The sequence below is a fragment of the Channa argus genome, chromosome 2 (genome assembly GCF_033026475.1).
Source record: "Channa argus isolate prfri chromosome 2, Channa argus male v1.0, whole genome shotgun sequence".
Lineage (NCBI taxonomy): Eukaryota > Metazoa > Chordata > Actinopteri > Anabantiformes > Channidae > Channa > Channa argus.
The window spans coordinates 3,881,682-3,897,950 of NC_090198.1; the positions used below are offsets into that span (position 1 = coordinate 3,881,682).

At 38.5% G+C, this 16,269-nt stretch overlaps 2 protein-coding genes across 2 annotated transcripts; both read right to left on the reverse strand.

Annotated features, from left to right (window-relative positions):
* Nucleotides 1-420: 420 nt before the first annotated feature.
* LOC137109742 (protein C19orf12 homolog) lies at nt 421-4,065 on the reverse strand. The gene is made up of 3 exons (XM_067494949.1): nt 3,877-4,065; nt 2,701-2,875; nt 421-1,033 (listed from the first exon to the last, which is right to left on the reverse strand). Exons 2-3 carry the CDS (start codon nt 2,858-2,860, stop codon nt 768-770), a joined length of 426 nt encoding a protein of 141 aa, XP_067351050.1. The 5' UTR covers nt 2,861-2,875; nt 3,877-4,065; the 3' UTR covers nt 421-767.
* Nucleotides 4,066-8,220: 4,155 nt separating this feature from the next.
* On the reverse strand, nt 8,221-15,704 carry LOC137109726 (protein C19orf12 homolog). The gene is made up of 3 exons (XM_067494948.1): nt 15,559-15,704; nt 9,926-10,100; nt 8,221-8,800 (listed from the first exon to the last, which is right to left on the reverse strand). Exons 2-3 carry the CDS (start codon nt 10,083-10,085, stop codon nt 8,535-8,537), a joined length of 426 nt encoding a protein of 141 aa, XP_067351049.1. The 5' UTR covers nt 10,086-10,100; nt 15,559-15,704; the 3' UTR covers nt 8,221-8,534.
* Nucleotides 15,705-16,269: the final 565 nt, after the last annotated feature.

Consider the following 16,269-nt stretch of genomic DNA (forward strand, 5'->3'; position numbering starts at 1 on the left):
AGGGGTCTCTTGTTAGTGACTCTGGAGTTCTACACGTCCTGGGTATGTTTGGACTACAGAATCTCAGGTTTAATTGTGTTAAACACACAAAACCTATGCATAGGTCCTTGGTGAGTCCAGGTTCAACAACATGTAGTGCAGGCACATGTAGGCAGACTGCAGGTGGTCTGACAGTCTGCCTGTAATTGTTTTTTTAGGTAACTTTAGGGAAACTGAATTATAGCCATTTGGTCCTGTGATGGTGGATTTCTAAGGAGTTGGAATTATCACCGGCCATTTTAATATGTCCAGGGCGTTATAAAATTCAAGTAAAGATTAGGGTGTGTGCAGTATTATATCAAAATAATATTTTCAATGTCAGGTGAGAAATACATAATTAAATTGGAGCCGGATAAATAATAAGGAAACACAGTCACACAATAGCTTCTATGAATTTAATGAGACCTGTACACATCATTGTCATTTCCAATATCACTTTCTAGTAGAGCTTAAGTCAATTTTCCTTATTTTGAGAGTTTCATTCATCTGAAACCATTTTCTATGAAGAGCATCAGAGCATCAGCTTCTTGGTAAAATCAGGTAGCAGGAGTTTCCACACTCAAAACTTCCAATGCTGTTCTATCATAATTATTCAAGTGACAAGTCAAAGTTCTTTTTAAGTTAAGAATTGTCTAGATCACAGCCAAGTATGAAAATATATTTAAAAAAAGCTTCTGCTGGTATTTGGCAGGATTCTTCATTCTGAAAATCCGTCTTCTAATCATACCTTATTCTTTATAACACACCTCTGCTCGGAGTTCATTTGTTACGTAGTTCAGTAACGCAGCAGTGACCTGCTGCTGGAGGGTGGTATTGCCCATCACAAGTCCAATTAGCTGGGCTGCGTCCATCCAGTCCAGGCTGCCCAAGACAACCATAACATCTTTATAGAGCTTCTGTTGTTCATGAGATGGCAGCTCCATCAGGATCTCAGGCAGAGGCTTGAACTGACCACTGGTCAGCCAGCAGCCCAAAACGCCACCAACTGCTCCACCTGAGAAAGACATAGGCAGCTGGTGGGTAAAGACTGTTCAGAACGGATCACTGATGATCAGCACTTAATGCATGGTGCTTATTTTGCTGTCTGACTTTGTCCAGACAAGCTGTGACATCAGATAAACATGGTCAACAGTAACATCACCACATCAAGTTGACTGCGGTTTTTGGAGCTGAGCACTGGTTGACAGTTCTAGTCTACATTACCTAACTACATTAACTAACATTAACTAATAAAATCCTAAGACTGAGGTGAAGGAGAGGGGGCAGCGGGGGGTTGGGGGGTTGGGGGGCCATTATTGCACACAATGTGTAACTTGCACATCCATGAGGGCACCATTAATCTGACCCTCCAGGATTTCATGACAGCTTTCCTAAAAAAGTGATGCACATTGCGATGCTTTCACAACTGCAAGGTCACATGGAGGTTACACAGCATTAGATAGCTCTGTTGGTTTTGATGTTGTGGAAAAAATGTAATCATGCCTATGATAAACAGGTGACAAAGACAAACAGCTTGGATGGTAGATGGTAAAAAGTGAAAGGTCTTTATTTAATAGGGACTAACACAAAATGTATTATTATTGTGGCTGATGAGTATATGCATGTTTTGAAGCAACAAATGCTGCCAGCCAGACAATAACCTTTCAGGGAAGGTCTTGTATATTTCATTTATATTACAGGTCTGTGTCCCAAAGTTATGGAGACATGTTGCTGGCATCAAATTCAAAATGAGCATATTGTATATTCTTGAACAAAGACTCTATACTACTCTCTTTAATATTTACAATTAAAAATATGTTTCAAATGATTAAAACATAATTATATTCTCTTTTCATTCAGGGCACCATTAATCTGACCCTCCAGGATTTTGGGGACCTTTTTGTAATTGTTGCGGAGTAAAATGTGTGATTTCATGACAGCTTTGCTAAAAAAGTGATGCACATTGCGATGCTTTCTCAATGTTTAAACACAAGGTCACATGGAGGTTACACAAAGACAAAGACAAACAGCTTGGATGGTAGCTGGTAAAAAGTGAAAGGCATTTATTTGATAGGGACTAACACTAAATGTATTAATATTGTGGCTGATGAGTATATGCATGTTTTGAAGCAACAAATGCTGCCAGCCAGACAATAACCTTTCAGGGAAGGTCTTGTATATTTCAGAAATACAACATCAAACCACATCCTGCATATATTACAACAGCAACAACAGGTCTGTGTCCCAAAGTTATGGAGACATGTTGCTGGCATCAAATTCAAAATGAGCATATTGTATATTATTGAACAAAGACTCTATACTACTCTCTTTACTATTTACAATTAAAAATATGTTTCAAATGATTAAAACATAATTATATTCTCTTTTCATCTACATTTCTTTTCAGGAAACCATGTAGACACCCATATTTTGCATATCTGCATGACTTATATGTTTGAGCTAATGACCTTTTTGAACACAGAAAGTGGAAAAACACCAAGCATTAAATATGTGCTTTTGGGTTCGTCTATCTTCTGAAGCTCTCACATGTGAGTGACAGCCTGCTCAAAGTTTGCATCTTCCAAAAAGGGATGGACCTCTACACAGCTACTATCTCAAAGCACTGATTCTGACACACAACAGTCAGAATCAGTTTGTATTTATCTGAATATTGATTCTTACCAACAGCAATCCCAAAAGGTCCACCAAGCAGCCCACCTAGAAAGGCAGATCCTCCTGTCACCATTGCTCCCTTGGCGGAGCTTTTCACTGCAACCTTGATTTGATCATGAGCTGATATTTCACAGCACAGACGCATGACATCATCTATGCGTGGAGCCATCCCTTCGTTGAGCCACTGGCAAGATAAGAAAGTGGATGGTTAAGTGTACTGTTGAGTTTCACTAGCTTAATAAATAATAAAGAGTCTGTTTAAACCTTGGTACAAGCTATGAGAGGACCTGGTGAAAATACAGCATGTACCCAGATACCAAATACATACACTTTGCTTGAAATAAAGCTTTTTTCCATAAATGCAGTTTCATAGATAATTCATGGCTTTAAGTTTCACTACAGAATCCCTTATTATGTCACATTGAGCATGACGATTTCTTTAGACAGTTATGGAAGATTACCAAGGTAAAGTGTTAGTTTATGAGCATATATAAAAGGGCACTTTTAATAAAAAAATGCATTTTGAGGGGCAAGTTCAAACATGCAATTGTTCAAAATTGTCTTAACAATTTTAATTTTTAAATATCAAACATGAAAGATTCTGGTTGTTTTTATAAAGTTTTGAAACCTTGGAGTCAAAGAAACAATTGTGGCCTCAAACCTATTGTTTGTGGTTATATACATACTGAAAGAGAAAGTTAAATCTATTTCCAAGAACTGACGTGCTTTGTTATTGAAATGACTCTCGGTCTTGCTTACTTTTAGATGCTAAACAGAAATGAGTGACACTGAAAACCAAATTAGTCGACTAGTCGAAATATTATTGGTGAAACGGTGTTATGCTTTATACATAGTAACGTGGCCGCTGTCGATTCCTAAAATTTCTGTAATAAATTTGTAGGCATTTATATTTAAACTCAACGTTCTCTTTTTTTAATTACACGTTTTGCATTGAGTTTGGAGAAACGGATTCGTTTGTGAACCTCGCACAGGCGAATCCCAGACCATTCACGGTAAAAAAAACTACAAAGTCCATGCGAAATTATTTGAAATGATAAGTTTGCTTGACAATGAGGAACACGCTGCTTTTATTACAGGGTAAACAAACATAGGTCGCTTTAATATTAACATTGAATATGACTAATGGCGTTGTTACGAAGTTAATATGACGCTTAAATGTCTTACCTTTAGTTTTATCTAGCGCGAAGTGCTACGTTGAGCTTTACATACACAAGCAGTTTTGCTCTATGATCTCTGAATGGAATCGACAATCATTCTACTTCCTGCTTTGCACAAATACCCATTGGTGCTGTGTTCGGTGTACGTCAGACGTCCGATGTATCCAAGTTGAAAACTCCGTGTTCAGCGCGTCACAACCACGCATCCAAGTTCACCACCCACGATGCCAAATGTAAGGCAACACCGCTGCCCTAAAACTCATCTTCCTATTATAGGTGCATGACAGGCAGCAAATAAAAATGTACAACTTCCGGCAGCTGAGCTAATGTACGTGAGTCATATTCTTTCTTTTCCACTCCGACACAGTACATAAAAAATGTTTACACCTAGAGTAGGAGGCTTTTGCAAATATTGCCTAAGTAAACGGTTTTAATACACCCAACAAAAACTGATTATTTCGTTTATTTATGTCTTGAAATCAAATGGTACATGGTCTGCACTTTTCTACCCATTGCGCTTTACATTGCTTCTCATTCACCCATTCGCCCAATTTCATTTTTCCCGTTTTTATTCAAATACTTCCGATCAGAAAAGCAAGAAAGTAAAGTAAGCAAAATAATAACAATAATAATAATTACCAGACAAAGACAACATGTGCTACTCATGCTACATTTGCATAAGTCAAAAGATAAAAATCTGATAAAAAACAGTCTGCTGATTTCAATGTACTGTACATACATTTCTAATTTCCCAGTGTGACGTGAAGACATCTTTTCGCTCATGTCACAACACACCCTCTGCTGGGGCAACGCAGGCAACACACGTAACGGTGGTGAAAAAGTGGCAAAAAAGTCTACAATAATTAACACAAAAATAAGGGCCATAGTTACAAGTCAGTGTGGAAGAAAAATGGCAAAGCTGGTAAAGTTCAAGCTAATTTGACAGGTGATTAATTCACAGTTTATTAGTTAGATTTTGTATTAAGAATCTACATCTGCAAAAACCAACATTTAGTGACCGACATTTAGTGAAGCAAAAGTTTTATACATTCCTTTGAAGTGGACAAAAATAAAAGTAACTAAAGCTGGAAATACTCCATTAAGGTAAAAGTGCAACAAAATTGTGCTCAAGTACAGCATTTAAGTACATGAACTCTGTTACTTATCACGTCTAATTACAACTGAAATATAACTAAATCATCCTAAGATCCTCCTTCAGACTGTCCCACTAAAGTAACGATCGACAGCAATCTCCCCAGTCCCGTTGAAGATTTAAGTTACTAGCACCGAGTGTTAATGAGCTTGAGTTAAAACTATCTCCCTCATATTTATAAAATGTATCCTTTGGTATCAGCCAGAATCTCTCAGAACACAGCATCCGACCTCAGGAGACATGTGAAAGTCCGGTGACTGGACCCACCTCACGGCTTGTTTTGCTTACGTCACATTTACGTCACAATCATCAGTGCGCTGTTTTAGCATATATGCATAATTTCATAATTTCATATTTCAGTTTAATTTAAGATTGGACCAACAACTGTGAGATTGGTGGACAACTGCTCTACCTTCCTGTGCATCAGTCTCCCCTGCCAATTACAGACCAATATCTAATCTCCCCTTTATTTCTAAAATCCTTGAAAAAATAGTTGCAAAACAATTATGTGATCACCTTCATAGGAATAATTTGTATGAAGACTTTCAGTCAGGATTTAGAGTTCAGAACAGAAACAGCACCAACGAAGTGACCAACGATCTTCTCATGGCATCAAATAAAGGACTAGTCTCTATACTTGTTCTGTTAGATCTTAGTGCTGCATTCGATACCATTGATCACAACATTTTATTACAGAGACTGGAACATGAAATTGGGATTAAAGGAACTGCACTAGGTTGGTTTAAGTCTTATCTATCTGATACGTGTAAACGCCTAAATGTCTCCTTTAGGCAACATTATTAGAAAACACACCATACATTTCCATTGCTATGCTGATGATACCCAGCTATATCTATCTATGGAACCAGATGAAAAAAATCAGTTAATGAAGCTTCAATCCTACAAGACGTTTTACTTCTAAACCCAGACAAAACTGAACTCATAGTATTTGGGTCCAAAAATCTCAGAAATATGAAGTCCAACCATATTGTTAATCTAGATAGCCTAAGTCTGGCCTCCAGTACTACTGCAAGGATCCTTGGAGTTATTTTTGACCATGATTTGTTCTTTACCTCACATATAAAACAAATCTCTAGAACAGCCTTGTTCCACCTACGGAACATTGCCAAAATTAGGAGCATCCTGTCTCAAAGTTATGCCGAAAAACTGGTCCATGCATTTGTTACCTCTAGGTTGGACTACTGTAATTCCCTACTTTCAGGATGCCCCAGTAACTCCCTAAAGAGCCTGCAAATAATTCAAAATGCTGCAGCAAGAGTGCTGACTGGAACTAGCATGAGAGATCATATTTCACCTTCACTAGCTTCTCTCCATTGGCTTCCCATTAAATTTAGAATAGAATTTAAAACCCTGCTTCTTACATATAAGGCTCTGAACAGTCAGGCTCCATCTCATATAGAAGACCTCATAGCACCATATCATCCCCAGTAGACCACTTCACTCTCAGAATGCAGGCCTACTTGTGGTTCCCAGAATTTCCAAAGGTAGAATGGGAGGTAGAGCCTTTAGCTATCAAGCTCCTCTCTTGTGGAACCAGCTCCCAGTTCAGATTCGGGAAGCAGACACCCTCTCTACTTTTAAGTCTAGGCTCTAGACTAGGTGTCCCCAGGCTTTGAAGCTGTGTGTTTTCCAGTGTGCAGCTACTGGTCCTACCAACCTGCCCGATGTTTTGTTGTTGCTTCTGTTGCTCTTTTTCTTTTCTCTCTTCATTTCCATTCATCCCAACCGGTCAAGGCAGATGGCCGCCTACCCTGACCCTGGTTCTGCTTGAGGTTTCTTCCGTTAAAGGGAGGGATCTTTATGGTCTTGACTTTATTCTGTAAAGTGCCTTTGTTGTAAATTGGTGCTATATGAATAAAGTTGAATTGAATTTAATTGATATCTTAGTTTGAGACATCCAAAAAGATAATAAAATAAATAAATAAAAAAGATATCTTGTAAATGTGCTTAATTAAAGTTATCTTTAAATGACATTATGACTAGTCAAAATGTCATTTTGGATATCTGTAATTTGAATTTGACTAGTCACAATTTAATTAAAGATATCTGGAATTCACAATACAGATACTCAGAATTGAATTGTATTTTAATTCGTTTTCCCATTCAAGTCAATGGGACAGATCAGTAAACACCGATTATATACAGTTTATAGATCAGTGTTCAGCAGTTTTTCTAAAGGTTTAACAATTATCATTTGGTTCTAGAACAATATATATATGTATTCATTTATTCATATTTCTTTGAATAAATTTATATTACTTAGTATTATAATTTTAATATATAATAATAATACAAATTTTTAATTCTGTTTTTTTAACCTTTGGTGACAGTTTCAGCATGATTACAGGACAGCTCAACGCTGAGTCAGTAACTGAGTAGTGAACCTTTGAGTACTGAACAATTGAAATAGTATGAAAGTGGATTTAAAAAAATGGGAATGAAGCTGGGAATGAAGTACATCATTGGTCATTGGGCAAGAGGTGGGGTGCACCATGGACAGGTCTCCAGTCTATCTCAGGGCCAACATAGAGAGACATACACAGACAGACAACCATTCACACTACAAGCACCAATTAACCTAACATGCATATATTTGGACTGTGGGATGAAATCGGAGGAAACACACAGGCACAGGCAGAACATTCAAACTAACCCCTCCACCAACATGCTGTCTGCACAGAGGTTATTTGTAAGAAAATGTATAATGTTCTTTAGCACACACTAGAGGGAAGGAGGTGAAACAGGTTGTGTCCAGATTGAGAGGGGTCTCTTGTTAGTGACTCTGGAGTTCTACACGTCCTGGGTATGTTTGGACTACAGAATCTCAGGTTTAATTGTGTTAAACACACAAAACCTATGCATAGGTCCTTGGTGAGTCCAGGTTCAACAACATGTAGTGCAGGCACATGTACTGTCAGACCACCTGCAGTCTGCCTGTAATTGTTTTTTTAGGTAACTTTAGGGAAACTGAATTATAGCCATTTGGTCCTGTGATGGTGGATTTCTAAGGAGTTGGAATTATCACCGGCCATTTTAATATGTCCAGGGCGTTATAAAATTCAAGTAAAGATTAGGGTGTGTGCAGTATTATATCAAAATAATATTTTCAATGTCAGGTGAGAAATACATAATTAAATTGGAGCCGGATAAATAATAAGGAAACATAATCACACAATGTCACACAATAGCTTCTATGAATTTAATGAGACCTGTACACATCATTGTCATTTCCAATATCATTTTCTAATAGAGCTTAAGTAAATTTTCCTTATTTTGAGAGTTTCATTAATCTGAAACCATTTTCTAGCAGGAGTTTCCACACTCAAAACTTCCAATGCTGTTCTATCGTAATTTTTCAAGTGACAAGTCAAAGTTCTTTTTAAGTTCAGAATTGTCTAGATCACAGCCAAGTATGAAAATATATTTTAAAAAAGCTTCTGCTGGTATTTGGCAGGATTCTTCATTCTGAAAATCCGTCTTCTAATCATACCTTAGTCTTCATAACACACCTCTGCTCGGAGTTCATTTGTTACGTAGTTCAGTAACGCAGCAGTAACCTGCTGCTGGAGGGTGGCATTGGCCATCACAAGGGCAATTAGCTGGGCTTCGTCAATCCAGTCCAGGTTAACCAAGACAACATTAACAACTTCATAGAGCTTCTGTTGTTCATGAGACGGCAGCTCCATCAGGATCTCAGGCAGAGGCTTGAACTGACCACTGGCCAGCATGGAGCCCAAAACGCCACCAACTGCTCCACCTGAGAAAGACATAGGCAGCTGGTGGGTAAAGACTGTTCAGAACGGATCACTGATGATCAGCACTTAATGCATGGTGCTTATTTTGCTGTCTGACTTTGTCCAGACAAGCTGTGACATCAGATAAACATGGTCAACAGTAACATCACCACATCAAGTTGACTGCGATTTTTGGAGCTGAGCACTGGTTGACAGTTCTAGTCTACATTACCTAACTACATTAACTAACATTAACTAATAAAATCCTAAGACTGAGGTGAAGGAGAGGGGGCAGCGGGGGGTTGGGGGGCCATTATTGCACACAATGTGTAACTTGCACATCCATGAGGGCACCATTAATCTGACCCTCCAGGATTTCATGACAGCTTTCCTAAAAAAGTGATGCACATTGCGATGCTTTCACAACTGCAAGGTCACATGGAGGTTACACAGCATTAGATAGCTCTGTTGGTTTTGATGTTGTGGAAAAAATGTAATCATGCCTATGATAAACAGGTGACAAAGACAAACAGCTTGGATGGTAGATGGTAAAAAGTGAAAGGTCTTTATTTAATAGGGACTAACACAAAATGTATTATTATTGTGGCTGATGAGTATATGCATGTTTTGAAGCAACAAATGCTGCCAGCCAGACAATAACCTTTCAGGGAAGGTCTTGTATATTTCATTTATATTACAGGTCTGTGTCCCAAAGTTATGGAGACATGTTGCTGGCATCAAATTCAAAATGAGCATATTGTATATTCTTGAACAAAGACTCTATACTACTCTCTTTAATATTTACAATTAAAAATATGTTTCAAATGATTAAAACATAATTATATTCTCTTTTCATTTACATTTCTTTTCAGGAAACCATGTAGACACCCATATTTTGCATATCTGCATGACTTATATGTTTGAGCTAATGACCTTTTTGAACACAGAAAGTGGAAAAACACCAAGCCTTAAATATGTGCTTTTGGGTTCGTCTATCTTCTGAAGCTCTCGCATGTGAGTGACAGCCTGCTCAAAGTTTTGCATCTTCCAAAAAGGGATGGACCTCTACACAGCTACTATCTCAAAGCACTGATTCTGACACACAACAGTCAGAATCAGTTTGTATTTATCTGAATATTGATTCTTACCAACAGCAATCCCAAAAGGTCCACCAAGCAGCCCACCTACAAAGGCAGATCCTCCTGTCACCATTGCTCCCTTGGCGCAGCTTTTCACTGCAACCTTGATCTGATCATGAGCTGATATTTCACAGCACAGACGCATGACATCATCTATGCGTGGAGCCATCCCTTCGTTGAGCCACTGGCAAGATAAGAAAGTGGATGGTTAAGTGTACTGTTGAGTTTCACTAGCTTAATAAATAATAAAGAGTCTGTTTAAACCTTGGTACAAGCTATGAGAGGACCTGGTGAAAATACAGCATGTACCCAGATACCAAATACATACACTTTGCTTGAAATAAAGCTTTTTTCCATAAATGCAGTTTCATAGATAATTCATGGCTTTAAGTTTCACTACAGAATCCCTTATTATGTCACATTGAGCATGACGATTTCTTTAGACAGTTATGGAAGATTACCAAGGTAAAGTGTTAGTTTATGAGCATATATAAAAGGGCACTTTTAATACAAACTGCATTTTGAGGGGCAAGTTCAAACATGCAATTGTTCAAAATTGCCTTAACAATTTTAATTTTTACATATCAAACATGTAAGATTCTGGTTGTTTTTATAAAGTTTTGAAACCTTGGAGTCAAAGAAACAATTGTGGCCTCAAACCTATTGTTTGTGGTTATATACATACTGAAAGAGAAAGTTAAATCTATTTCCAAGAACTGACATGCTTTGTTATTGAAATGTCTCTCGGTCTTGCTTACTTTTAGATGCTAAACAGAAATGAGTGACACTGAAAACCAAATTAGTCGACTAGTCGAAATATTATTGGTTAAATGGTGTAATGCTTTATACATAGTAACTACAAAGTCCATGCAAAATTATTTGAAATGATAAGTTTGCCTGACAATGAGGAACACGCGTGCTGCTCACGCTACATTTGCATAAGTCAAAAGATAAAAATGAACAGTCTGCTGATTTTAATGTACTGTACTTAAATTTCTAATTTCCCAGTGTGACGTGAAGACATCTTTTCGCTCATGTCACAACACACCCTCTGCTGGGGCAACGCAGGCAACACACGTAACGGTGGTGAAAAAGTGGCAAAAAAGTCTACAATAATTAACACAAAAATAAGGGCCATAGTTACAAGTCAGTGTGGAAGAAAAATGGCAAAGCTGGTAAAGTTCAAGCTAATTTGACAGGTGATTAATTCACAGTTTATTAGTTAGATTTTGTATTAAGAATCTACATCTGCAAAAACCAACATTTAGTGACCGACATTTAGTGAAGCAAAAGTTTTATACATTCCTTTGAAGTGGACAAAAATAAAAGTAACTAAAGCTGGAAATACTCCATTGAAAGTCCGGTGACTGGTCCCACCTCACGGCTTGTTTTGCTTACGTCACATTTACGTCACAATCATCAGTGCGCTGTTTTACCATATATATGGATATCTGGAATATACGTCAGACTAGTCAAAACTGTAATTAAACATATCTGTAATTACATTTTCTTTTTCTTTTCCTTTCGGCTGCTCCCTTTCAGGTCTCTCCACAGCGAATCATGTGCCTCCATCTAACCCTGTCCTCTGCATCCTCTTCTCTCACACCAACTAACTTCATGTCCTCCCTCACTACATCTATAAATGTCCTCTTTGTTCTTCCTCTAGACCTCCTGCCTGGCAGCTCCAACCTCAGCATCCTTCTACCGATATATTCACAGTTTCTTCTCTGAACATGTCCAAACCACCTCAATCTGGCCTCTCTGACTTTATCTCCAACACATCTAACATGAGCTGTCCCTCTGATGTCCTCATTCCTGATCCTGTCCATCCTCGTCACTCCCAAAGAGAACCTCAACATCTTAAGCTCTGCTACCTCCAGCTCTGCCTCCTGTCTTTTCTTCAGTGCCACTGTCTCTAAGCCGAACAACATCGCTGGTCTCACCATCGTCTTGAACAGTTTTCCTTTCATTCTCGCTCATACTCTTTTATCACACAACACACCTGACACTTTTCTCCACCCGTTCCAACCTGCCTGCACTCACCTCTTCACCTCTTTTTCACACTCTCCATTGCTCTGAACCGTTGACCCTGAGTACTTAAAGTCCTGCACCTTCTTCACCTCTGCTCCCTGTAACCTCACCGTTCTACCTGGGTCCCTCTCATTGACACACATGTATTCTGTCTTACTGTGGCTAAGCTTCATTCCTCTGTTTTCCAGAGCAGACCTCCACCTCTCTAGATTTTCCTCCACCTGTTCCCTGCTCTCACTACAAATCACAATGTCATCTGCAAACATCATAATCCATGGAGATTCCTGTCTAACTTCATCTGTCAGTCTGTCCATCACCAGAGCAAACAACAAGGGGCTCAGAGCCGATCCTTGATGCAGACCCACCTCCACCTTGAACTCCTCTGTCACACCTACAGCACCTCACCACGGTCTTACAGCTCTTATACATGTCCTGCACCACTCTAACATACTTCTCTCCCACTCCAGACGTCCTCATACAATACCACAGCTCCTCTCTCGGCACCCTGTCATACGCTTTCTCTAAATCTACAAAGACACAATGCAACTCCCTCTGACCCTCTCTGTACGTCTCCATCAGCGTCCTCAAAGCAAATACTGCATCTGTTGGACTCTTTCTAGACATGAAACCATATTGCTGCTCACAAATGTTCACCTCTGTCCTTAGCCTAGTTTCCACTAGTCTTTCCCACAACTTCATTGTTTGGCTCATCAGCTTTATTCCTCTGTAGTTGCCACAGCTCTGCACATCTCCCTTGTTCTTAAAAATTGGTACCAGTACACTTTTCCTCCAGTCCTCAGCATCCTCTCACTCTCCAAGATCTTGTTAAACAAACTAGTCAGAAACTCTACTGCCACCTCTCCTAGACACTTCCATACCTCCACAGGTTTGTCATCAGGACCAACTGCCTTTCCACTCTTCATCCTCTTCAATGTCCTCCTCACTTCACTCTCACTAATCGTTGCTACTTCCTGCTCCACACCAGTCACCTCTTCTACTCTTCGTTACTTTTCATTTTCCTCATTCATCAACTCTTCAAAGTACTCCTTCCATCTTCCCATCACACTCCTGACACCTGTCAATACATTTCCATCCTCATTTTTAATCACACTAACCTGCTGCACATCCTTCCCATCTCTATCTCTTTGTCTGGCCAACCTGTACAAATCCACCTCTCCCTCTTTAGTGTCCAACCTAACATACAAGTCCTCATATGCTCTTTGTTTGGCCTTTGCCACCTCTACCTTCACCTTACGCTGCATCTCCCTGTACTCCTGTCTACTCTCTTCAGTCCTCTCAGTGTCCCACTCTGTAATTACATTTTCACTAGTCATAATTTCAGATTTCAGTTTAATTTAAGATTGAACCAACAACTGTGAGATTGGTGGACAACTGCTCTACCTTCCTGTGCATCAGTCTCCCCTGCCAATTACAGACCAATATCTAATCTCCCCTTTATTTCTAAAATCCTTGAAAAAATAGTTGCAAAACAATTATGTGATCACCTTCATAGGAATAATTTGTATGAAAACTTTCAGTCAGGATTTAGAGTTCATCAGCACCAACAAAGTGACCAACGATCTTCTCATGGCATCAAATAATGGACTAGTGTCTATACTTGTTCTGTTAGATCTTAGTGCTGCATTCGATACCATTGATCACAACATTTTATTACAGAGACTGGAACATGAAATTGGGATTAAAGGAACTGCACTAGGTTGGTTTAAGTCTTATCTATCTGATACCTGTAAACGCCTAAATGTCTCCTTTAGGCAACATTATTAGAAAACACACCATACATTTCCATTGCTATGCTGATGATACCCAGCTATATTTATCTATGGAACCAGATGAAAATAATCAGTTAATCAAGCTTCAAGCCTACAAGACATATAGGCCTGGATGTCCCACAGTTTTTTACTTATAAACCCAAACAAAACTGAAGTCATAGTATTTGGGCCCAAAAATCTAAAATATAATGTCCAACCATATTGTTACTCTAGATGGTATAAGTCTGGCCTCCAGTACTACTGCAAGGAACCTTGGAGTTATTTTTGACCAGGATTTGTCCTTTAACTCACATATAAAACAAATCTCTAGAACAGCCTTCTTCCACCTACGGAACATTGCCAAAATTAGGAGCATTTTGTCTCAAAGTGATGCTGAAAAACAAGTCCATGCATTGGTTACTTCTAGGTTGGACTACTGTAATTCCCTACTTTCAGGATGCCCCAGTAACTCCCTAAAGAGCCTGCAATGAATCCAAAATGCTGCAGCCAGAGTGCTGACTGGAACTAGCAAGAGAGATCATATTTCACCTTCACTAGCTTCTCTCCATTGGCTTCCTAATAAATTTAGAATAGAATTTAAAACCCTGCTCCATCATATATAGAAGACCTCATAGCACCATATCATCCTAATAGACCAATTTGATCTCAGAATACAGGCCTACTTGTGGTCCCAGAATTTCCAAAGGTAGAATGGGAGGTAGAGCCTTTAGCTATCAAGCTCCTCTCCTGTGGAACCAGCTCCCAGTTCTGATTCAGGAAGCAGACACCCTCTCTACTTTTAAGTCTAGGCTTAAAACCTTCCTCTTTGATAAAGCTTGGTTAGTTATAGTTATGCTGCTGTAGGCTTAGACCGCTGGGGGACCCACCCCCCAATGCACTGAGCTCCTTTCCTGCTGTTGTCTCTCTCTCCTCTCCTCTCACCCCACATATGTCGTGGTATGACACTAACTCTGTGTGTTTTTCTCCCGTAGTTGCCTTGTCCTTCTCTGTCTCCCTCGCTCTGTCCCTCTATGCAGGTGTAAATAAAAAAGATATCTTGTAAATGCACTAAATTAAAGTTATCTTTAAATGACATTATGACTAGTCAAAATGTCATTTTGGATATCTGTAATTTGAATTTGACTAGTCACAATTTAATTAAAGATATCTGGAATTCACAATACGGATACTCAGAATTGAATTGTGTATATCTTTAATTCGTTTTCCCGTTCAAGTCAATGGGACATTCTGACGTCAAAATGTAATTACAGATATCTTTAATTAAAATTCTAACTAGTTAAAATGTAGTTGCAGATACCTTAAATTACAGTTTTCACCAGTCATAAATAAATTTTAGGTACCTGAAATTTGAATTCTGTCACTTCAATAAATATTTTCAATATCCACGAAGGAATTGTGACCAGTTGAAATGTAATTGTAGATATCTTAAATGTTCTTTCTTACTAGTCAGAATGCAGTTGTAGAAATCTTATATTATAAATTTGACTAGTCACACTGTAATTTTGACTAGTGAAAATGCAGTTCTTGATATCTATCATCTGCAAAAAACACATTCACAGATACCATTTTCTTATTACTCATACCAGTCTGTCGGTGTTCACAGAGCAAAACAGCTGAGTATTTGCTTAGGCATTAATGTTTCATCCAAGTGAACTTCTGCTGTCGCATACATTACAATACCGACGATATTAAACCCGAGTAAATAACAAGACGGAGGTGCTGCAATATATAACACAGCCAAGAGGATTTAAGAAATCAAAAAACACACGCAAATCTATGGCTCATTAAAGGTCAGCTGTGCTCGGTGATGCACTGACTTACCTGACTGTGTAAATGTGTTTTTCTTCAGCTCTAACGGTCGTACACAACGGATCCAGCTGCGCTATCGCAGCTTGTTTTAATCTCAAAGTTGTTTTTCGTGTCCTCCCCGTGTCCTGAAACAACCCCGCCCCTCCTCATATCACATTTAAAGAAATGCAATTTCTCCTTCGCATGATGAAGTCAGAGAAAACATCAAAACAAAGTCCTTTCAGAAAAGTGTTTACATTTCATGAAATGCAAGTGCAAGAAAGATCAGAAAGGAAGTGAATAGGAAGTTAAGTGCATAGGAAGGTGTGGAAGAGCTCTGTTTTCAGCAGTTTTTTAAATATTGGGAGTGAGTTTGGTAGCTCGTTCATCATTGGATCACTGAGCTGAAGAGTTCAAATTCAAATTTCAGATACCTGAAATTTATTGATGACTGGACAAAACTAAAATTTAAGATATCTGCAACTACATTTTAACTAGTCTGAATTTTAATTAAAGATATATGTGATTACATTTTGATTAGTCAGAATGTCCCATTGACTTGAATGGGAAAACAAATTTAAGATATCTACAATTGAAATTTAACAATCCGTAGTGTGAATTCCAGATATTCAAAATTAAAATTTGACTAGTCGTAATTTGACTAGTGAAAATGTAATTACAGATATCTTTAATTAAAATTCTGACTAGTTAAAATGTAGTTGCAGAGATCTTAAATTACAGTTT